We start from the raw sequence: 24830 nt of genomic DNA on the forward strand, positions 1-24830 counted from the left end.
CATAAATGCCTCAGTCAAGTGAAAGTGAAGGTGGAGCAGGTCCTTTACCTGTTGAGATGTAGGGCCCTGAGGTTCTCCAGGTCTATGAAGGCATGCGGTGTGATGAAGGAGATGGTGTTCCTGGACAGCGTCAGGTCAACCAGCCGGGTCATGTTTGCAAAGTCTTTCCTCTTCACACTACGTATACACCACATCAGGGAATAGAAAGAGATATTAATAATACTTGTTTAAGTGTGTTTTTGGCAATAGTCAAGGTAACAATGCTGATCGGGCAGTATTCAAGTTAACAGTATTTCAATATTGTATTCGATGTGTACCAACAGAATTAACTAAATTACTGAGGATTATCATGTTGATATTGAATAGTGGCACCTCACTCAATTATTTGCCAAATCAAGAGAGATTTAAATTAAGCCTTATTATGACATTAGTCTTTCGACCAATAAAGAGTCAACAAAACTGTTATAATGGAGTAGCTTGGTGAGGATTGGATGAATGAGGCAACAGCCCCGAAGTCTTTATGAATAGTTGTGTGCTGAGCTTGAAAAAAGCCCTGGATCTATTAATCTGTCATTCTGGTCATGCATTCAAGCCCTCAAAAATAATGTGATAATGTTGATCAAAACCGGTTACAGGGTCATTGCACTACACTGCATGATGTGTATAAAATGGTTGTGTGTGTGTGTGAGTCTGAGTTGTTGAGGTATACATTGACATTTTTCAATGATTTAGACATGTCATTTGAATGAAAATAAGGTACCAGAATGCATACCTAAGCAAGAAAATAAAGCTTGTTTATAAAAAAACGAATTCTCATGCTCCCTACTCCTCCCCGAATATCCTCATATCCTAGCAATGCCCCTGCCTTTTCATATAAAGTATACCAAACTTCAGACAAGAACTCAAAAACCAAGGTGTCATTTTAATCAAAGTGCTATTATATTAAGTTACGACCTTGAGTGGAAAATGAATAGCAGACTTACTCTTAAGTGGCCTCTAAGTGTGTCATGCCTTACGTTTGTGTTACTTTTTTTCACAGCCAAATTAGGTTTATTTGGTGGCAGCACTTCAGAGACCGGATAATATGATGAGATATGTCTGTAAAATTCTCTCACTATTTCCAAAAACGCCTCCATAATTTTGCCTGTAGCCTCTGGCTTTAATCTGCCAAAGCCATCAAAGATGACTCTCTTTTACTTTCCTGTTTGGGCCACTAAAATATACATTTTAAGTAGTCCAAGCAGTTATTAGTAGTCATAATGTAGTCCATATGAACACAGCTGCAACTGGATAAGGGATAGCACTGTATTCATATAATTAGCTGTCGCATATATTACACTATATAACGTTGATTTAAGGTGAGAAATGAGAAGTGATCAATAACACTGGTATATTCAGTTATTCAGCAGCTCAGCATGAGTGGATCCCAGAGGGTATTTTATGAGAACCAAATGGGGCAATTTTCATTCAAGATGTTGTTTTGGATTTTATGGTGTAGCATACCATAACCTGAGGTAAAATGATACAACCATTTATGCTGTCAAATGTGTTGTGTATGCTGTAATTGATCACAGCAATGCTAATGTCATTTTGAGAGTGACTGAATAATACACGTGGGTTGGAACAGCTGCTGGATGTACACAGCAAAGGGATCTAGTGATTTATCATAACGTGACGTAGAAATGTACATAAACTGGAACCTCCTCAGCGAGTCTTTCTTGGATTTGTGTGACGTGTGTTTCATCGTCAGTATAATTGAACATGAAAAACGTAAAGGAAAGACAAAGCCTGACCCCAATGTGTAGATGACGGACGTAAGCCCCACCATCGGCCTCTGTGGGCGACACCTGCGACATAAAGGGCCGTTGCGTACTTCTGACGGCTGTTCCTTGTCAAAGTTAAATCATTGTTCCGTCGTTTATCAGATCGACCATCACTTGAGTTGAAGACTACTTCGGTTCTTGTGTTCCTGTATTCTTGTTATTGAAGTGAAGCCCATTCTTTCCCTTGTTTTTAATTCCTTGTGTTTGTGTAATATATATATTTCTCCTTCCTATGTCCATTCAGGTTACTTTGTGTTCGTAAAGTTCTGTTCACCTGCTTTGAGTCACGAGAATGATCCCTTAACCCAATATACCCCTTGCCTCACTGTGGCGTACCATTTCTAGCTGTAGTAACAGCACTACTACTACAATCACAACTCCTACTACTAGGAGTTAGATCAGCGTTGGCTCCCACTATATTTCCTCACCTTGTGACAAAGTTGTCTGCCAGCCGGAGCTCCACCGTGTGTCTGTCGATGTTGGGCGGCACAAACAGCAGACCCTTTTTGGCACAGAGGGTGGCCAGGTTGGGTGACAGGATCTGGCAAACGCAGCGTTTGGGGCAGATCTGCGCCCGCACAGCCATGGCAACGACCAGCATCAAGCACAGCAAAAGCCGCTCCATGGTTAGCGGCCTCCGCACCGGGACACCTGGAGAGCAAGAGGACTGGTGTTACTTCATTAGTAGATCATAATCATATCATAGTTCACACTGGAACCAGGTGAATCTCAAGAGACGATAATTAAAAAGCATATAAAAAGAGAGGGATATTTGGTTTGACTCCCTGGTATGATCCCCCCCTACTATTATGCTTAATATTTAATACACCACAGCTTTTTGAACATAAAGGAATTTTCGTTGTATATAAAAATCAACAGACAAACATTGAATAGTGTTGAATGTAACCACAAACCTTTCAAGATGTAAAAACTGTGTTAATAATAATATGCAAAGCTAATTAAGCAAGTAAATGCACCAAATCATCAGCTAAAGACAATTCTAAATGACTTGTGATTTTGGCTCAGAAAAAACATTAGTAGAGGTTTCTCCTTTTCATCCAAAATATCCGAAATATAAGCTGTATTGTGACCTGCACCAATTACCAGACATGACAACAGGACAGAAACCTCGAGCCCAAATCATAATCCCACTTGTGCTGTGATCTTCGAGACCCATTTATTTAGAGCTCATTTTTGCTGTACATGTTTTTGCCTGAAGACACGCATAGGGAGTATTCATTAGTAAGCAGCAGATCCTTCCTTTAATTAGGTACAGGTAGAGAAAGGGAGATAAGAGAGAGAGAGAGAGTGAGAGAGAGAGAGAGAGAGAGAGAGAGAGAGAGAGAGAGAGAGAGAGAGAGAGAGAGAGAGACCGTCAAGAGTGTTGAGAGAGAGAAAGGGAGACGGAGAGAGAGAGAGAAACAGAGAGTCAGTAAAGAATGTTGAGAGGGGGACACACAGAGAGTGAGAGTGAGACAGCAAGCGAGAGAGTGGGGGAGAGACAAACAGACAGACAGACAGGCTGTATTTAAATAGAGTGTGACAGAGTAAAAAAATAAATAATTGTGAGTGACAGGAATAAAGAGAGAACAAGGGACATGTTGGTGATGAGAAGACTGCTCATTTATGACAACCTAGATGGAGGTCTAGAGGATATGGGAGAGTTATACGATTACACAAATCATGGCCACAGACCTCTGCTCTCTTTGCATGCACACCACGTGCAGTAGCACACATGCACCCTACTTAAGTCTACCAAACTCAGCCTCTGCGAATGCTTCCAACACACGCACCAGCTTTGCAATTATAATTTGACAAACTCAGAGTCCTGAGTCACAGAGTGTCGTAGTACCGTAATACTGGATTTACCGACCTCCTTTTCTGCTGTGGTTTCACAGCAGTTCTTCTGTTTTTTCATGAAGTGTGTATGATGTAGGCTAGATCACGTTCTTCATGTGAGGAGGATCCCTATCATGTAGTGTGAATCCATTGAGGTCAACACCAGATGTGGCTGATGGGAACATTGGCTTCGTTTGTTTCCCATCAAAGCTCATATCTGTTTCCTGATTGGTAGACTCCGCATTGGGCAGTGGGGTGTAAGCTGTCCTACGTAGACCTTGCAGGTTATAGGATTTTGTGCTTCAACAGTCTATAGGATAATATAGAGGCAATTACACTATACAATAATATGGTAAGGGGATTGTTTCTATGCATTAACGGAGAATAGATTTAGGAATATAAATTGGAGACCATCTTGCAGAAGGTTATGAAGGTATTAACGGTTGTATTCCCAAATCGCAGATTTACTATACAATTTAGAGGCCTTTTCTTCATTCAAATATTACAAATTAAGGTTTTGGGTAATTTGGGTAGTTCTTAGTGTAAGTAACTACAGATAATTTTTACCTTCTTTCAATTAAGATTTCCAATCTTCAGTCACAGAGTTAAAGGAATGTTATAGCAGTTACTATAGCTACTTTAGGACTCTGTTCACCCCTCTGTCTCCGGCTCTCTCTCTGTCTCCGGCTCTCTCTCTGTCTCCCGCTCTTTCTCTGTCTCCCGCTCTCTCTCTTTCGCAAGCTCTCATCTCGTCTTCTCCCAATCTCCTCATTAACCCCCTTCAGCGCAGTGATATTATACAACCTGTGTGTTCTGTTTCTCAGTTGTTACACATTTTCTCCCAGAGTGTCGCCAGGCGACAAAAGAAGACGTAGAGCGACCAACATTCACATATACAGAGAGAGAGAGAGAGATATCCATTCTGTGAAATCAGGGTTCATATATGTTTATTAATGACAGATGAATGACTGGAACAAGACAGAAAGCGAGAAAGAATCAGAGGGACAGGAAAGAGAGAGAGAGAGAGAAAGAGAGAGAGAGAGAGAGAGAGAGAGAGAGAGAGAGAGAGAGAGAGAGAGAGAGAGAGAGAGAGAGAGAGAGAGAGAGAATTAGACAGTCGGGACGAGATAAGCTGGGGGTGGGGGCTAATTAAGAGTGGCGAGGCGTGAAAGGGAAGGGGCAGAGTCGGAAGAATTGAGTTTAGGAAGAGGAGAGGAGCGATAAGTTGAGGAGAGGAGGAGGGGAGGAGGAGAAGAGAAGAGGAGACAGATGGATTAACCGCAGGCAGATGTGTGGAGGTGTCACATGGAAACCTTCAGAGAACCCCCGCCATGCCCAAGGGCACACATGTTGGGAATGAGGGCGTGTCAAAAGGTCATGTACACATGCATACTGATTGAGATTTGTCTGGATCTTTGCTTTCTCTAAAGAGAAATAAATAAAATCAAAGGTGTGGGAAATAGACCAAGACATGTGTGACACACAAACACACGCATGCAGGCAGGCATGCGTGCGCACACACACGCGCACGCGCGCGCGCACACACACACACACACACGCACGCACACACACACACACACACACACACACACACACACACACACACACACACACACACACACACACACACACACACACACACACACACACACACACACACACAAGCTTGTATTGTAGCGTGTCAAATAGGCTTCCCTTAGCTTCTAACTGTGATTCTTATTGGCCTGGTTAGTTATACAGCTCAGACAGTCAGGGCTGAACGACTAGGCTCAACGAGTTGCTTGTGCCAAGCAGGGGTGAGACTTCTCAGGAGTCCTGCATCACGGAGGGAGAGATTCTTGTTTTTTTATTGTATTGTTGGACGTTTTTGCTGAGTGTGTGTGTGTGTGGTTGATGGCTGGTTTAAGCAGCCTCACATGGCCGGGTTCAGACTGATTACACAGGGGGGCAGGGTGAGGATGGTAGTTGTCAGAGCCCAGCATGCACTACTATGTTGAGCTGTTATTTAATCCCTAATTATTAAATTATTTCTGTTATTATTTAATACCTAATCCCCAGACAATTTGTATTTGTATGTATGTCTCTCATTTTATGTTGAAGAAAATCCACTTTATATTTGGACATATTCATACCCTCAAATCCTCCAAAACACGATCCATGGATTAGCGACACCTAATCTTCCCCTTTCTTATCTTATTAGCTTTGAAGGTACAATATGTAACATTCACAAAAACCGAAAGATTAAAATGGGTGCTGCAGTCTAGATTCAGAATATGGAAGTGAGTCTCCGCCCGGCATCTCCTTCCCAGTCTCCAAACTCACGCGGGTTGCCAGGTTGAGGACACTGAAAGCACGCAAGTGCAAGACGAATGCAACATTATATTTTGAGACAAGCACAAATATTTTATAACGACAATTAACAAGCAATAAAGTGTTCTACACTATAAGTTGATTCACTAATGTATAGGTTTGCAAAATATTTATTATTATATTTAATGATATGCCAGCTCACATGACATGGCTTGAGATCCTTCTGGGATCCATGCTTTCTCGATCTTTTAAATGTAACTCCACGATTGACCCGTGTTTTGCACAGCTCGGTTCATGGAGCTTTGCAATAAGAGGACAAGGTTTTTATGTTGGGTAGAATCTAGTACAATCTTTGTTGATCCAGTTTTTTCGCACACTTTCATAGCTGAAGCATGCTATGTTTGCGTGCCAATTTATTTTATTTCTAGTGACCTGCCGTACTTGGAGAATAGTGAATCATAACACAAAGGCCAAAACAAAAACAAACAAGCCAACCCGGAACGGAAATTACAAAGGGAAACTGCCTGGCTGTAGCATTGTTGTCTTACAAGCCAGTATGTCCTTACTTTCTGATAAAAGATCATGGTCATTTTATGTTTTTGTACAGTACCGTTAGCTCCTTTAAGTCCCAAACAACAACAACGACAACAGCAACAAGCACAACAAGGACTATTGTGAAATAATGGCTTGATCTTTAGTTCCAATATGAATCCCACTAACATTTATTTCCCATTATTTCTCTTGGAACACAGAGCAGTGTCTCAGGGAGCCCGCTGCATATGAAGTAGGATGGATCACTGATCCCTGCTTCTGGAGGTGTAATGGGATGCAGAGCGGCGACATTGGGATTACAAAGACAGATTCATTCATACAGCCCATTCTTCTCTTTTTCTCCTTTATATATTGGGGATTATCATCCAAAAATATTATGCAGACATGTATAACCCCACATATAATAATTCCCAATCGCCTACAAACAAACATACATACAAGTCCTTGCCATCACAAATCTGTAGTTCAATATGACAGTGATGATATGATGCATAAACACAGTGCCATGTTTTGTTGTATAGAAGTGTAATGTAGTGGAAAGCAATACCTTCACTGCTCAATGTCCCTGTGTCTCTTGGATGAGGAGCTCTCTGTGTGCTAAGACCAATGTGTATGTGTAAGTGCAAATTGTAAGTTAAACTGATTATCTTCTTGGTTACACTGGTAAGATGTTGTTGGTTAGATTGTTTACTTGTTGTTGGTTATACTGATTACATCTTGTTGGAGCACCGTTTAAATCTTGTTGGTTACACTGTTTACATCTTGTTGGTAGCACTGTTTACATATTGTTGGTTACACTGTTTACTTATTTTAAGTTAGATCTTGTTGGTTACACTGGTAAGATGTTGTTGGTTAGACTATTTACTTGTCGGTTACATCGTTTACATCTTGTTGGTTACACTGTTTACATCTTGTTGGAGACAGTGTTTACATCTTGCTCGTGGCCATGCAGCAGTAATGGCTACACCACTTAAGTAACCCTTCTCTCTCTATTGCCTTTTATTTCTATTGATGTTTTTTTTCTAGGTATCTCTAAGTGTCCAGCTTAGGATGCCTCTGGCTCAGCTAAAGGGTTGACAACGAGGCGTCAGCCAGCTACTAAACAACGTGATGCTATGACGCTCTGACACTATGGTGCTATGAGGCTACGATGCTATTGTAACCTATTGTATAATTAACTGGAGCCAAAGGTTAATTATAAATGGTCTGTATTAAACTTTGTAGAAAAAGATTAAATAGATTTGAGTTCAGTGCACTAAAGAATATTCAGCAATTTCAAATTTTTATATGCTGAAAATAAAAATAATAATAAGTATTTTGTTTATTTAGTTTCCTTGGTACGGCCAGTTCAGCAAGCATTAATAAAATGGGAATGTCAAGTCAGTCAGAAGAAGAAGAAGTCAAGGGGGTCATGTGTGGCTCTTCAGAGCGCTTTCACCTGATATTCTCCACTGACCGAGGTACAGGAAGAATGGTCTACTCCTCGGCACAGGTGATCTCAGTCCACTACTTTTGATAAGGAGGTATGTTCCCTAGCTCGCCACCCCTTCGTCGAGGGGAATTCGCTCCAGATTCTCAAGAGGGTTTCCAAAGACTCCATCTCTACATGGGTCTCGAAATAACTCTTTATGTTTACACAATAGTAATTCAATGAATGAATTATCTTTTCAACTGTAAAGTTTTTCCCACACATGAAATGTGTCATACTGTTACCTAAATATTAATTATTTTTAGCTATGTACCATGAATTACAATGACTTCACTTCAAATCACTTCAAATCTTTTAACCTTGAAGAATGATTAAATTAAAACTTTTTTAACCATGTGTTGTAGCTTCGCGCACTCTCGGTACAACAATAAACATTCCAGTAGTCAGGTTCAGAGACACCATTAGCGGTAAAATTACAAGCTTCATATTGAGCCTGGTGATAACAGAGCATGTGTTCCAGATGCCTCTTATACCACCCGCACAAGCTGCAAATGGGGAAATCTCCCAGCCTTCTTGCGGCATTTCACGGAGGAACGCCCCCTTTTGGTCGGTCCTTACTTGGGATACTGAGAATATACCGAGTTTAGTAAGGCCGACCGTCCAACTCAACACAAATGCCCGTAAAGAGATTTATTTTCTTTGCATTTGTACCACGCTGGTCATTTTAATGTCGATTTTAAATACTCTTACACTATTGATTACATTGCTACTTTATTCAGGTCACCAATTACTGTCTTGCTGCGCGTGCAATACAATATAAAATTGGGTTGCTTGTTTTCAAGATGGTTTACTGAGGCTAATGTATTCAAGAATAACAATGACTAGCCAATGACATGACACAATCACAAAGACAAACGGGAACGCTATAAGTGCTACAAGCCAGGAAATTACGTCACTAGAGCAACTCGTGCGGGCAGGCCTGCCTTAACCTGCCATTGGGCCCTGGGGCTGAGGTTTCGTAGGCCCCCTGAGAGGGGATCTTACAATGAAGATGTGTAACTTATTTCCGACATTTTGCCGTTGTTGACGGGGGGGGGGACGACGAGGGTGGCTGTGGTGTAAAGGTGCCACTGGCCCTCTTTTTTCTTGGCTGATGATAGGCCTCTGATCTTTGTAAGCCCCAAACAAAAAATCACATTGTCTTGGGCCTTCGCCGATCTGGGGGCCTATCATGGGCCAGTATAAAATATAAATAAAAAATAAATAAAAATAAAATATATATATATATATTTTTTTTTTACTGCAGCTCATGATAGGCCCCCCGATCGGCGTAGGCCCTGGGGCTTCAACCCAGGCAAGCCCGTGCATTAAGGCGGCATTGCGTGCGGGTGGTGTACGAGGCATCTGGAACACACCATTATGCTCTAACATGGTTACTTATGAGCATTAGCTTTAGCTTCTAGCTTTTTGAACTCACCCACACTCTGCCAAAAGTAATAAACTAATAAGTAATAAACACTGTTTTCATTCTGCTTGTTATCGTTCTGGCTGCGCATTGACGGACAGCTACGTAAAGGGGCGGGTAAACTTCCCTCTACCAAATAGGAGGTACGTATTCTTGTGGTGTATACCAGGCAACCCGTAACCCGTGGTTTCACAACCTTCTATCCGTGAAATTGCCCTGGAACGGAGGTCAAACCCGTGGCTCACTACCCGTGAACTCGTACCAGATTAATGCACCCCCAGCTCCAGCTCGTAATGTACGGGCTAAAATGTGTCCCTGGAACGCAGCATTAGATACAGCAAATAAGACTTCAGTATGAGCAAAATCAGTGATTGTCAGCTTAATGACCCAACAGGTAAACAATATGAGAATTAAGGGGATATTACAGAAATTGGAAACTTTATGAGAATTAAGGAAATAATACGGGAGATTTACACCATGTAGCTATGATGCTATGACGCTATGACGCTAAGGTGCTATGTAGCTATGGCACTATTAGGCTATGATGCGATGACGCTATGACGTTATGATGCTATGAAGCTATGACGCTTTGACGCTATGGCGCTCTGACACTGATGCTATGGTGCTATGATACTATGATGCTATGAAGCTATGATGCTATGACGCTATGATGGCTGCCAAGGTCAACATGGATAGGGCCTGAAGGGTGGGGCCGGGGAAAGTTGGGGGGCTGGGAGGGATTGGGTTGGCCGGGTCTGGCATCCTGATAGTGTGTGAGTGTGTGTGGGGGGAGGGGAGATGAGACGGACTCAGAGGTCGAAATGAGGAGACTTCTGAAACATGAGAACGTGGGAGGAAATGCATTGAGTGAGAGAGAGAGAGAGAGAAAAAGAGAAAGAGCGCGAGAGAGAGAGGCAAAGAGTGTGGGAGACAATGATAGTGATAAAGAGGGCGAGAAAGAGAGAGAGAGACCCATGTCCCATGATGCATGGTTTTCCCCCTCCCTTCCCAGGGAGCGTGTGTGTTTACATATTTATCACCCACAATCAGAGAGATGTGAGTAGGATGGTGAGCAGACTCAAACCATCTCACCTGGTGCTGTTGGGGGCTGCTGTTGCAATGTTACCATTGAGTGATACGAACGAGCCACACGGTGTGGATGGGTGAGCAGTGTTTCTTATTCGTGTGACTGCAGTCATCCCCAGTTGAAGTGCAGATGAGGTGAGGGCATTGAATATGAGGATGCAGACAGAGCCCTAGCTGGCCTGGTGGCCTTCATGTCTATCAACAGCCTTGGCAGGATGGTCCATTTAATAACAGAGAGAGAGAGAGAGAGAGAGAGAGAGAGAGAGAGAGAGAGAGAGAGAGAGAGAGAGAGAGAGAAGGACAATGTGAGAGTCAGAGAGAGAGAGAGAGAGAGAGAGAGAGAGAGAGAGAGAGAGTGAGAGAGGGAGCGAGAGCGACAGGGAGAGGGATAGAGATAGAGAGATACAGGAGTGAACGTATGCAATTGGAGAACGTGGCTGTGAGAGCTTTTCAACAGCACATTAAGTGTGTGATTCATCGCGGCGCTGTGTGCTATCTCGTTCTGCGGCGCTATTTCCGTGCCATTACATCACATTAACTGGTCTTCAAAAACACACTTCCAGATAGTATCTAGAGCGCCAGACAATCTGCACCCATAACTGCACTACTCGCCGACCCGCTGCCTTCCAAACGCACAGGGGCCGCCATCCATCATCGGCATGCGCAGAAGACTACTTTACGATAAGACATGTGAGCGCAACGCCCTTGTGTTAAACATTTCCATTTGTTCCTACGCAGGGCATGCCGTATGCTGATGGCCATTCCCTACATAAGCCATTTTTGCTTGCCATAAACAGTTGTTGAAATATGCCATTCATTCAGGTTAATACCATCAGCAGAAAAACAAATTGAATGTTAGGACGCTAGATTGAACGTGCTGCGCTTGATCAAACACAAGTGTATTTTTGTTACAGGAATGACATATTCTATAACCAATAGACGAGGACACAGATGGCTTGTTTAATAGATTAATGCCATGGCTCAATAGAATCCGTCGTAAAACCTGCTCGTACAAGTGTCAGTATTTTTTATTACTGTTGCTATCCTCTTATGCACGTTGTTACTTCTGGTGTTTACACATCACGTGTGCAGACTCATGTTGGCAGCAGAAAACCTTACCTTTAGACTATTTATATTTTCATCTTTTCAATTACCAGTTGGCGTGGCTAATTCTTATTCTTCAAGCCCAATGCCTGACTTGATTTCACCGCTCGGGTCAAGACAGAACAAAACAGACATCAAAAACAGTGGTTCCATGCTAAATTATCTGTGGCACAAAATGCTTCAAAAGAGCAATATGAGAGTTTAAGGCCTCACAAATCCATTCAGCCATCCGTCTGTCAATCCATCCACCCAGTCTGACTCTGAAGCTTCAGCTGAATGATTAAAAGACAGGGGACACCATGAATGGGAGGCCAGCACATTTTAATTAAGACAGCTACAGGCCACTTAGTTTTGATTCACTGGCTCAATCAGTTATAGCACCCATCATCATCATCATCATCATCATCATCATCATCATCATCATCATCATCATCATCATCATCATCATCATCATCATCATCATCATCATCAGGTATGGCATGGGAGGTGGTAAGCAGGAGTCACCCATCTGTTTGGGCTTATATTTTACTGTCTGATAAGATGATTGCTTTAGTAATATCGCTGCGACATTTTATAGACCATTAGATGTTATATTCATTAATCTAAAATCTTGTTTGCAGCCTGAGATTTCAGGTTATATGTACAAATATGTACAAGTAAAGGGTACTAAACAGTTGCTGTCAGATCCATTCACATTGCAGCAAACATCAAATAAACCTGCTTAACATGTTGTATATTTGGATTTTAACGAGCGTGCCGGGGCATTTTCTGCTCTCAAAACTGTTGTAGACAACAGATTGAAAATCTATTGAAAGGATTGATTTTGAAGTCCTAACTGAGTCACCAAGCCACTCAATGGCAGTGGAGTGCCTCAATCAACAGCGCAATTGTGTGTACAGTACAGGAAATTGGAAATAGTGCCTCTTTCTTTTTGTATTATTCCTATTATTACACCTATTCTTTTCCACCTGGCGATCCATGAAAAAAACAATTATCTCTGATAGCCCTTTAAGGCCGCTAAGTGGCCCTTTCCTCCGGCCGTATCATATTCCATCTCCACGGAGGCATAGGTTTTACTTTGGTAAAATGAAACCATTTGTTTCACTTGTCTTATCCAAACTCCACCCATGCGCGACAACTGGCTTCCCTGCCAGAAGCACTAGAGAGGAGGAGGAGGAGAGAAGGATGCATTAGGTTGGAGCTCTCATGCTAATGATATTAATCTGTTCCACCATTAGCTTGACAGGCCGTCCTGGGAGACGCTTGCATTCCCGCCCGATGAGGTACGGTCATGAACAAACACACGAATAGGCATACACACACAGACACAACCAGACAAACACACACATTTTTATAACTTGGTCCCTAAATGTATCATCGCCAAACAGAACACCATCACAATGTCTATTGAAAAATGTTTTTACAATGGGTAGCTGTGTGTGATTGCGTTTGTGCGTGTATGTGTGTGTGTGTGCGTGCATATGTGTGTGTGTAGATACACCAACTGTTGATGAGCTTGTTTGAAGCTCATTTAACTGCATCAACCTAAAGTAACATCACCTAACAACACCTGAGACAAAAGCTGTACCCAAAAACAGCCATTTTCCACACACTGTCTCTCTCCCTTTCCCTGAGGCGTTGATATGTTTTCTGCTGCTTAGACCAGAAGACAGATGTGACTCTGTAGCCCTAGTGGGGGCTCTGAGGAGGCGTTCTGGAAAGTTTTTTGAGCTGGGTTTACTGCTCTGAAATAGGCGTAGAAAGCCGGGGGAAACGCTGAGGGTCTCCAAGGCCTATCTCTGCAGGCATACGCCCACTTGCCACCATCCATTGAGACCCAACTCGCATGGGATCAGTTCTCCAGGCCCTTTCCCCTACAGGGCTATGCACGCAGACCCAGCTGGCCCACCAAGAGTTTGAAACAGTCCCTTTAGATGGCCACCATAGAGAGGGAGCTGGTGTGGCAGGAGCCATGGGGAGCCTTCCTACTCATAAACTGATCTATGAGGGGGAGAGGTGGCCAGCCTGGGTGGAAGAGCGCGATGAACTCGTCAGTGCTGTCTCTGTGGAGGCGGCCAGGCAGTTGCTCCCGGTCTCTTAAAGGGGACATATTATACCACCAGGTCTGAGTGTGATTAGCCTTACAAGCCGTTTCGAAAATCCGCCCCATATGACATCACTAGTGGGCGTGTCCACCTAGATCTGTGCTGGATAGATAAGCAACACTTCCTTCAGTCCACTGGGTAGGCTGTTAGACTGATCTATCCAGCACAGATCTAATAATAATATCTAATAATATGTCCCCTTTAAGCTAAGAGAACCTAGGAAAACAGGTGCGGGGACGTCATGGACTGTTGAAAGACGCCCCCGACAGGTCCCCTGCCCAACTGCAGCAGTATCCGGTGGGGTTCCCTAGGGAGAGGGTAGGCCCGATAAATGGGCCCCTGTAACTGGTCTGTTTTACTTGCTGGCCAGTGGCGTACTCTCTGGGCAGCAGAGTCAATCCACAGCGACCAGGTGAGAAAAACGTTTTTCTGGTGCTCATGGCTCCTGCACAGCTGCTCTGCTGAAGTTGGGCAGAAAGCTCAACACCCAAGCTGACCTGCATTGCGCCGGCCATCTGATTCTCCCCCTGTTCCAGCTGGCCCAGAGTATGCAAGGAGCCTCCAAGACCGCCTGGAGATGTCTCACTCCTTCGCCAGGGGGCATCAGCTGATTGCAGGGTGGAGGCAGAAAAGGAACTATGATATGGTGTTGTTGAACTGGTCTGGACTTACAGGCCCCAATGTAGAGGGGAAGGTGCTCAAGGCATGATAGTGAGTGGGTTTGGTCCTAGCGAGGATGGCTAGCTAAGATTTTGATTGTGGGTGTATATCAATGGTTGTTCACAGAGAGATTACTTTCCAGGTAATTTTTTATTGTGATTTTTCAGAACAAAACTTTTTTGGTATAGGTTATGGCCAAACAGTAACCTTTGTTTACACCCAATAAAACTACTTGTTGTATTCTCCTAACTGGACATTCCTGTCACTGATGAGGTCGCTACAATACATTAAAGGTTATCCAATTGCCAAATTGCAAACAGAGATACTGTGACTGACTGAATACCCCTGCTAAGCATTGGGACTCCTATATTCAGTGAATTAAATGCTGCATGCAATATAATAGACTGAGCGAGACGTAGGCCTGTGACTTTTTACCCCTCAATACATTAATATTGAACCAAACTCAACTGCTATTGATAATTGTATATGCATGTTATCCTGTAACCTCCAATTGCACATATTTAATTACAATGGAATCCACAGAGGAGGAGATACAGAGCAGCGCGGTGGGGAAGAGTGTGGTCAGATGACAAAATGATTCAACACTGCTTGATGCAAGAGGAGGCCGCTTGCTTACATAACACACACACACACACACAGGGTTTGATTATATTCAGTGAGTGACGCTGGCCTCCAGAGTAAAGTGTGGGAGGGCACAGTAAACCAATTATTGCAATTGCTTGTAATGACACATTGTTGATTCATGCATATGCATCAGAAATTTATGTTTGATAATGTTTACAAACGAGAATAGCTTGCGTTAGACAGCTAAGAGATTATTTAATTGCTTCCTCGTCATACATCCCTGTGGCTATCCATCCCTTTGTGCTGTTCATGCCAGCTTTCACAATAGAGATTGAGATTAAGAAAGAAGAGAGAGAGAGAGAGAGAGAGAGAGAGAGAGAGAGAGAGAGAGAGAGAGAGAGAGAGAGAGAGAGAGAGAGAGGGAGAGAGAGAGAGGGAGAGAAAGTTAAACTGACTTGTTTAGTTGCGTTCATATTACTGTCTTATATACAATGAGAACATAAATTAGAAGTGGAAATATAACCGCAAGCGGTGATTAACGGGTCGGAGCAAAATAATAAGTACAGAACACAGTAATGGAGGATATATAAATATAACATTTAATTATGAAGGAAAGATGTTGATATTCCCCTTCATGCCATGCCTCTGCATTCAGGTGACTGGGCTGCAGAGCAATGGCCGTATGTCATGTTCAGTTTGCTCACAATTGTCTAATCTGGATTAAAACTCTCAAGCTAAGGATCACCAGTACAAGGCATTAACCCATTGAGCCACCGACAAACCTGAAATATAGCCTCATTCACATGGTGAAAATGTCTATTGATAAGCACACAACATCCAGAAAACTCCAAGCAAACATTTCTCAAATGAACTAAGGGCTTTCCTAAAAGCAAATACCTGAAAATTCTTTGAGATTCAGAGGAAATAAAATTTGTTGTCAAGAACACTAACAGAATAAATATAAATATAGCAGAATTCATTATGAAGGAAAAATGTTTAACGAAGAAGTTCCCCTTAATGCCATACTGTGTCTTGGCAGTCAGATTATTGGAAACCAATGAGCCGGAATGTTGATTGCCTGATGAATTTCAGGTGCTGTTCAATGTTGTGTTTCTTAAATGAGTGGCAATGACAGAATGTCATGTTCAGCTTGTCCATAATACTTAATCAGGATTCGAACTCTCACCCTATGGATCACCAGTACACGGCATTATCCAGTTGAGCCACTGACATTCCTGTACAGCATGAAGCCTCATTCACATTGTGAGATGTCTATTGATAAGCACACAACATCAAGAAAGCTCCAAGCACACATTTCACAAGAGAATTAAGGGCTTTCTTAAAAGAGTACAGATCTGAAAATGTGCACAATTAATGGTATACACCATATGATAGACATATGGTATTACAATAACAAAATGGTCATTTCGGCAAAATGGGTTGAGACTGGACGTTTAGCTTTTCTATGAAATTGTGGGAAGTAAATATTTTTAGAGCAGAAGAACAGGGTGAAAAAGATGCATCTGATTTTAGAGATTAATATGATGAAAGAATTTTGAGCCCAGGTCAATCTCGTAAGGAGAAATAAGGCTAGTTCATATTTTTTTTAAATAGCGCAACCTTTGGGTGCAGTACCACAATTTGGGTTTATTAGTAGTGGGGGGTATTGTATCCAACTAATAATAGTTTTTTTAATTTTTTTATACAATAACAAAATGGTCATATAAGAAAAATGGGCTAACTGCTCCAACTTTATTGGCCAATATTTCTGAAAAGGACCAAAGTAAAACAAATTCTGTTCAATGATTTTTGTGAGGCTTGGTCTAAAGATTTTATGTGGCGATTTTGGTGAATTTTGATTATTTTTGAAGCCTGTGAATCTTTTTATCATGTTTCAAAAAAATAATTGTATAAATGCGTCTGATTCTAGAGATTAATATTCTGAAAGAATTTTGAGTCCAGGTCCATCTGGTGAGGAGAAATAAGCCTAATTCATGATTTTTTACAATAGTGCCTTTGGGTGCAGTACCACACATTTCAAGAGTTTTCGACTTACGGTATAGGCTGCAGTATGACTTCACAGAATTTGAGGGAACAAAAAAACGTTACAGAAACAATAGGGGCCAAGACCTCAGACCCCTAATAATTAGTGGAATTGTATTTTATAGAATTTCTCGTCTGAAGGGCAACCCAAATATAGGATGAACTTTCAATTTTTCCCGCCTTTGGAGGCATTGGTAAATGTGTTTACCTCTTAGATAAGCGGGTCACCAGCATCCAATCACAATGTCTTAATGGATTGGTATGGGCTAATCAGCTATCAGGATTACTTCCTCTAAGTCCTTCCTATATTGAAAGCTCGATCAATAGCCTCTCTTGGATCAGCCCTTCGTGACAAAAGCCACAGATCAGAACACCTGAACAACACAAAGCAGAGCTTGGGACTTGAGTGTGAGATTCAGTGCTTCAGTGCATAGAAACACAAGGTTCCTCTTAACGACAGCCCTCATTGAAGCGCAGGTACCAAAACAAGCCTCTTAAGGAATGTATTTTCAGCATGTCTTTTGGTGGAGGGGTTAAGAGAGAGGCGGAGCCTGGTTACTGCTGTGTCTCACGACAGGCCACTGAGTTGTTTACATCCTGCAGGAGAAGCCTTGACCTTTACATCCTGACTGGGGAGAAAGGAGATGGAGGCACTGGTAGAATGGGCGGGGAGTGGGGGGGGCTTTGGGGACAGTGTCAGATGAAGGCTTTTTGCTTCTTCATCTGTTCGAGTGTGTGTTTTTGTGTATGTGTGTCTGTGTATGTGTGTGGCAGTTTTTATGCCTCTCCGTCACTGGGATAGAATGAATAATTTATGATGATTCAAACAAGAGCATACTCTATTATTGACACAGAGAAGTCACACACGCATGCACACACAAACAATAACACATGTGCATATGCATACACCATCACAAGCGCATGTACACACACATGGACAAACAGACAGACGGACACAAAAATACACACACAAACACACAACAGTCAATGTGAAACTCTTTGTCTAAAGAAAACTGCAAAACCCTAGATTTTTAAACACATAATAATCACATGCATGCATGACAATTAAATGCAATGACACTATGAAAAAATTGGTGTTAAGGCCAACAACCAACAATAGTCTATGATAAAACAAGAGAAGACAAGGCAAGTGTCAGGAAGTGCTGGGACTCTTTCCACTATTCCTTATAGAACACAAGGTGGACAAAGGAAGAGGAGGCCATTTTGAATGACAAAGAGAGAGTGAGAGCGAGAGCAGGTTATAGAGAGAGAGACAGAAAAACAACAGCAGCGGCAGAATGAAATGTGCATAAATCTGGCTTATTTAATGTTGACCACGCTCCACATTAACACTGCTTTGTCTACGCTAACAAAAATTGTATGAGTACCAAGAACCAGGAAACCAGGAATGGTGTATGGGTGTGGGGAGGGGGGGAGGGGGGGGAGTTGAGTCAAGCGACAGTTAATGGGCCATTTCCTAAGATCCCCATAGAGAGGCTGAGAAAACATCCCCCATTTTAAAATAGGAATATCTGATGTGTGTACGTGGTTTAATTATTTACTTGTTCGGTGGAAATGTGATGATAAACAAACACTAGGCCAGACTCCACCTCACGTCACGCTGTTACTCTGAAAAATGCCCTGTGGCAACGCACCAAAAATGAACCAGCAGCATTCACAATGGACTCACCATCGCCACGACCATGCCTAGCCAACTGAAGACAGTATAGCGACTCTACATCTACCTGTCTGTCCATCTGTCTGTCCTGAAGGTTTGCAAGTGCACAACAACTTATGAAGTAATGATTTAAGTTTATAATACAAGCAGTACACGTACAAGTCTTTGTACTGCTTGTGTCATAAAAAAAATAAATCAATCTGGCAAAGAATACCTTTTCACAGAATTTGACTTTGTATTTGGGAAGTGAGAAATCTAAGATAACCACACACAAATAAGTAATATCTGTTAATTGCAGGCATGCATAATGGAAAGGAAAAACCCTGATTGATCTCCAACTCGGTGATGCGTTCATCAGAAGATGAGTTTTAGTCTGAACATTTACTACTGAGAACACGGGTCTTGGCCTAGCCAAGCCTGGCACCTCTGTCTAGAATTCATGGTGCTCTGAACCGGCTGGACAGTAAGATCAAGTTTATTTTATTTTGTATTCATATATGTCAATATATGATTGATTTTTTTCAGTTCATCCACATAATTCTTATGCAACATTATTATTATATGTAGTGTCTTTCAAACAAACAGCAGTTTCCAAAGCTTTTGGTCTCATCTGTTATTATTAAACTTGCCTGCAGCCGCTCAATCAGACTTAATGAACAGATACACAGAACAGCGGAACGATAGGAACTAGAGGGAGGAGATGGCTAGAGAGACAGGGAGAGACATTTCTCAGAGCTTGAATATTTCTAAATCATTAATGGGTATACTAGTAGTGCCTTAATTGAGACTGAACAACAACTAAAGCAACTTTTTGTGCAAATACCTTGAAGCTGTGGGCTGCATCAATATTGACTCCACACAGGGTTATTCGCTTGGTGTGTGTGTGTGACTCTTTGCCACAATGTGCGCATATTTCAATCCCTCATGAGACGTCTGACACCAACGCCTCCTGTTGATTACAATACACATACACACACACCCACACACGCACCCACACACACACACACACACATACACACAAACGCACACAGACACACACACACACCCAAACCCACACACACACACACACACCAAATACACATCTGACACAGTGGGCCATAATACTACTTCCGGCCCCCACCGCCCAGACCGGATGTAAGCACGGTCGCAGGAACACTAAACACGGATATGTGAATAGCAACAACATCCTTGGCATACTGGTTAAGGAGTTGGACCGGTAACCGGAGGGTGGCCAGATCGAAACCCGAACCTCCACCGCTAAGGTGTCCTTGAGCAAGGCACCTGAAACCCCACCTGCTCCCCGGGTGCTGCACCACGGCAGGCCACTGCTCCGGGAGTGGAGCTGTGTGTGTGTGTGTGTGTGTACCTGGATGTGTTTGGGAGATACGGTGAGAACAAACTAATAGCCCCATTTGTATTTTGTACATTCAGTGGAGTTAAAGTGCGTCCTTAAAATCCCAGTGCTCTGACACCAAATGTGTAATGTCTTTCTGCAACACATTCATCTTAATGATTATCATCAGTTAAATGTGGAAAGGAACAGCAGTGTGCGCACATGAAATAGTAATGAGATGCTGTGACTTTAGTGGATCTACGCTTTTAATGCTGCTGCTAAATATAACAAGTTCTAATTTATGGAAGCCAGCTCTTGACAAGTGGCCAGTACAGACAGAAGAGAGTTGTCCCCGACCTGATCACCAGACCAGTGGGGAGTTATTGGAGCTGTCCCTGGTCCTGATCACTAGACCAGTGGGGAGTTATTGGAGCTGTCCCTGGTCCTGACCTGATCACCAGACCGGTACGGACAGAAGGGTGCTGTTTGTGGTTCAGAAAAGGATAGCGTAAGTAACTTCAGATTGCAGTCACTATCATAACACACGTATACTCTGCTAACAATTCTCTGCAATAAAAAAAAAAAACAGAACAATAAAATACAAACAAGCACGCACACGCGCACGCACACACACACACACACACACACACACACACACACACACACACACACACACACACACACACACACACACACACACACACACAGAAGACTATTCTTGATATAGTAATTATTATAGTATTAAAAGTACTACTATATAGAAAGTGTTTCCCTTGTTTAAGTGTTTTATACATTTCAAATACCAAACTTGTATTAGCTTATGAGCAAGCCACATTGATGGTTTGCAAAGAGAAAAAAGATGGCTTTGCTGCTGTTAGAGACGTGCTCCTCTAAGCCTCTAAAACAGTCATGTCCAATCGCAAACACTGATGAATGTGTCTGTTTAAGTACACAAGGTATAGGAAACTAATAGAGCAACCCAATGAATGGCACAAGAATACAATCTTATTGTGATTACTTCCCTTTGTGAGTGAAAAAGCCGTTTGTTTCCCCTCTATCACTTTGTGCAGCAGTGATGATTGTACTGACACCTTAGGTGTTGTCTACCTGAGATGCAGGGTTTCTTTCATCACATATAGGAACTCTTATTATTATTTTGGCAGTAGGAGAAGTTGACAACTGGCAAACACAAGCTTGTCTATCCACAGTAATCTGCAAATGAATGCATTCACCATGAACACACACACACACACATCAATCTTCTTATAGCGAAAGTCTTCAGGGAAGGGGTAGACAGAGTGTTTCCTGCTGAGAAGAGAAATCAATGTGTTTCTCCCATTAGCAGCTTATTACCCTAGTCATCCATATTTGGATTGGTAAAGGTGCTTCCTGTCAGCGAATTGCACATACATCAGCAGTTAGTCAATGGAATTAAGAGATGCAAGGGACGGGGCAGAGAGTGAGAGAGAGTGCGAGAGCGAGGGTGAAGGCAAGAGACAGAGAGAGACATGAAGAGAGGTAGATAAAGAGGGAAATATAAATATATAAAGAGAGAGAGAGAGAGAGAGAGAGAGAGAGAGAGAGAGAGAGAGAGAGAGAGAGAGAGAGAGAGAGAAAGACATGGAAAGTCTTCCAAAATAGTGGGAGATGGGGAAAGAGGACTAGAACATGCACAGAAGCAGCAGGAAGCCAAAGTGCACTCGTTAAACGGGCCAATGTGCAGGCATCAGGAAGGAGACTCAATGTGAACAGAAAGGAAATCAGGTTACAGGAGAAGAGGAGACACGTGAGGAGAGAGGAGAGAGAGGCGATGGTGTAGGAGGTGAGAGGAAAGGAGATAAGAGACGAGAGGACGGGAGAATAGAAGGGGAGAGGAGAAGAGTGCAGAAAAGAGGAAAGATGGGGAGAGTGAGAGAGGGATGGATAAACGTAACGGGATAGAGAGAGAGAGCCGCATACGTGTGGGATATGGCAGATTTAGCTTTAGGGAGGGAAGATAGCATATGCTAGCCTTCACTCTCGCTCAGGCCGTTGGGAAGTAAGGGTAGAAGGGGACAGTGTTGTTTGTGTTTTTTGGTTTTTGTTTATGTGTGTGTATGTGTGGGGAAGTGTGACGTAATTAGTCGCCGCAATCAATAACATCAAAGTCAAAACGTCCATTTTGACTTTGAGAAATGCTTCAATCAATTGTAACAAAAGGGCTCCTTCAGTCACACTAAAGCATTGCAGCTGCAGCACGACATTGCTGCATGTCTGCCATCATTCACAAGTATTTGTTGAGAATATGTTCCAAAACCCAAGACAATTAACTTTCACGGTGTTTCTTCCTTTCAGCTTCAATCCTTTGTGTATGTTTTGTATTGGTTGGCCGGGGGGCAGCCGCACATGAAGAAGATACGGCAGACCTCCCATCCTGTTTCTGCACACATCATTTCCTGTTCCTGCCCATGATGGCAGAAAAACCTTAGACGAAGCCAAAGAGACAGTGAAAGAAAAGGCACGATAAAGAAGAACGGATATAAAGGAGGATTGACATAGATAAGGATGTGCACATCCATTGTGTGTGTGTGTGTGTGTGTGTGTGTGTGTGTGTGTGTGTGTGTGTGTGTGTGTGTGTGTGTGTGTGTGTGTGTGTGTGTGTTTGAGGGTGTGTGCATGTGTGCAGGTATTTTGTGTGTGTAAATGTATTTTTTATGTTTGTTTGCATGTGTGTGCCTGAGCGTGAGTTTGTCTGTGTGTGTGCGTGTGTGTGTGTGTGTGTGTGTGTGTGTGTGTGTGTGTGTGTGTGTGTGTGTGTGTGTGTGTGTGTGTGTGTGTGTGTGTGTGTGTGTGTGTGTGTGTGGGTGTTTGTGTTTGTGTGTGATTTGGATCAGGGTGAGTGACAGGATGGGTGCAGCCCTGCAGACGCAACTTGACTTTCCCCAAACTGAGGAGCCAACAGATAACAAGCTCCTTAGAGACAAGCTGCTCACACTGCTACCCTCCCCCCCCCCCCACACACCCACACACCCACACCCACACCCACACCCACACACACACACACACACACACACACACACACACACACACTCAATTCTATATACATCCCCTCCAACTCCACCATGGCTGTGGAGATAGCAGGTTCGCTCCATTCCCAGAACCGCTTCCCCCAAACAGGTTTTAAATCTACATTTCCTCCTCTTATCATCCAGAAAGCGTTCGGTACTTCATACTTATATTGAGCAGTGACTCGCATAGCACTTCCAGATGTATCTCTAGCCCTATCATTTGCCCTCCTGGGGAGAGGATGCACATTAACAACTGGAGAGCAGCAGTGTACTGTGAAGTGAGGGTAGCGAGCACAAAGCAGAATCACACAATCACACACTTTTTATTATTGTTGAGGATATTTATTTTTAAGGTAAATTGCTATTTTCAATGTTCAATGTAGTTTCGTAAAGCCATGTTGTAGTTTAAATCGATTCACAATTGTGTTGGCTATATTTTGAAATGGTGATAACTGCCATGTTTGTGAACTTCAAGTTGTCTGCTGTTGCTAGTTTTTGTCTATATGTATGCATGTTTATTCAAAGATTACACATTATTTATGTCACATTACATTATATTATCTACATTATTAAATAGAAACTGCTATTTAAAAGCTAAATTTCAAAGCCATATTGCAGTTTTGATTGGAAAATGCGTTGACTTTATTTTAAATGTTATCTGCCTAGCCGTCTATCTATGCACTTCCAGTTGTCTGTATGTATGTATGTACAGTAAGTCTTTAGACAAAGATTACACCTAGTTCATGTTTGTGTGTGTGTGTGTGTGTGTGTGCTTGTGTCTGGTGGTCTTCTGCCTTGGGGCGCAAATGCCTAACAGAGCGCCAAATGTCTTCAACATTTGGCGCTCTTCTGCTTCCTGTTTTAAAGGCAGCCCACGCATTTTCAGGCTAACATGCAAACACACACACACGCACACGCACGCACACACGCACACGCACACACACGCACACGCACACGCACGCACACACACACACACACACACACACACACACACACACACACACACACAGAAGCCACAAATACACACAAGCACACAAACACAGAGCAGACAGACAAACATAGTGTGTGCGGAAGCACAAACATGCAACCACAAGAAAGCGAGGTTAGAGAGAGGTTAATGGCGTGCAGAAGGACGGAGGGAGGTCAGAAGCCAGAAGGAGGAAGGAAGGAACAAAAGAGAAGAAAAGAAACCAGGGGAAGACAACAAAGCTTGAGACTAATTGTGTTCCTTTTGTTCTCCTCTCTCCCTCGAGGAGATGGATCCAGACAGCGATACAAAGACAGCGGGATGGAGGGCAGGGGATGGAGAGTGGGGAAATGGCCATCGGGGAAAAGAAAAGAAAAGAATATGCAGAAGCGATATGTCTTCGTCTCTTTCTCAGGGGCATCACTCGGTGCATTACAAACAGGCTAATGGAAAGGTTAAATGCATCCAGCCATCAATGTGCACGGAGAGCTGTTACACCTCCATGTCTCCCCCTCATCCTTCCAGCCATCCTCCTTTCTCTCCCATCCATCCATCCATCCATCCATCCATCCATCCATCCATCCATCCATCCATCCATCCATCCATCCATCCATCCATCCATCCATCCATCCAAACAGCTCTCTCCCTCCCACTGTAGACTCGTCAAAATGACAAGCTCACTTTATCCTTCATCTAAATTGGTAGGCAGAGCAGCACGCCGTGGAACCCACAGGGGAATGCTAATCCGAAGACACACATACACACAAAGGGACCGGGGACCAGGGCATTGCAACCAAAAGGGCA

General features: G+C 42.9%; 2 protein-coding genes across 5 annotated transcripts in view; one reads left to right on the forward strand and one right to left on the reverse strand.

Moving 5' to 3' along the window:
- Window positions 1-24830, forward strand: part of LOC115543897 (uncharacterized) — a 979736-nt gene that overhangs the window by 389717 nt on the left and 565189 nt on the right. The window lies entirely within an intron of this gene.
- Window positions 1-24830, reverse strand: part of lrfn5a (leucine rich repeat and fibronectin type III domain containing 5a) — a 96962-nt gene that overhangs the window by 22377 nt on the left and 49755 nt on the right. For all 4 annotated transcript variants that reach the window (XM_030356556.1, XM_030356555.1, XM_030356557.1 and 1 more), the window contains exons 3-4: window positions 2252-2474; window positions 49-177 (exon numbers count right to left, since the gene is read on the reverse strand). In XM_030356556.1, coding sequence (XP_030212416.1) covers window positions 49-177; window positions 2252-2448 — 326 coding nt within the window. In that variant the 5' untranslated portion in view covers window positions 2449-2474. The remainder of the gene's footprint in view (window positions 1-48; window positions 178-2251; window positions 2475-24830) is intronic.

The sequence above is a fragment of the Gadus morhua genome, chromosome 5 (genome assembly GCF_902167405.1).
Source record: "Gadus morhua chromosome 5, gadMor3.0, whole genome shotgun sequence".
Lineage (NCBI taxonomy): Eukaryota > Metazoa > Chordata > Actinopteri > Gadiformes > Gadidae > Gadus > Gadus morhua.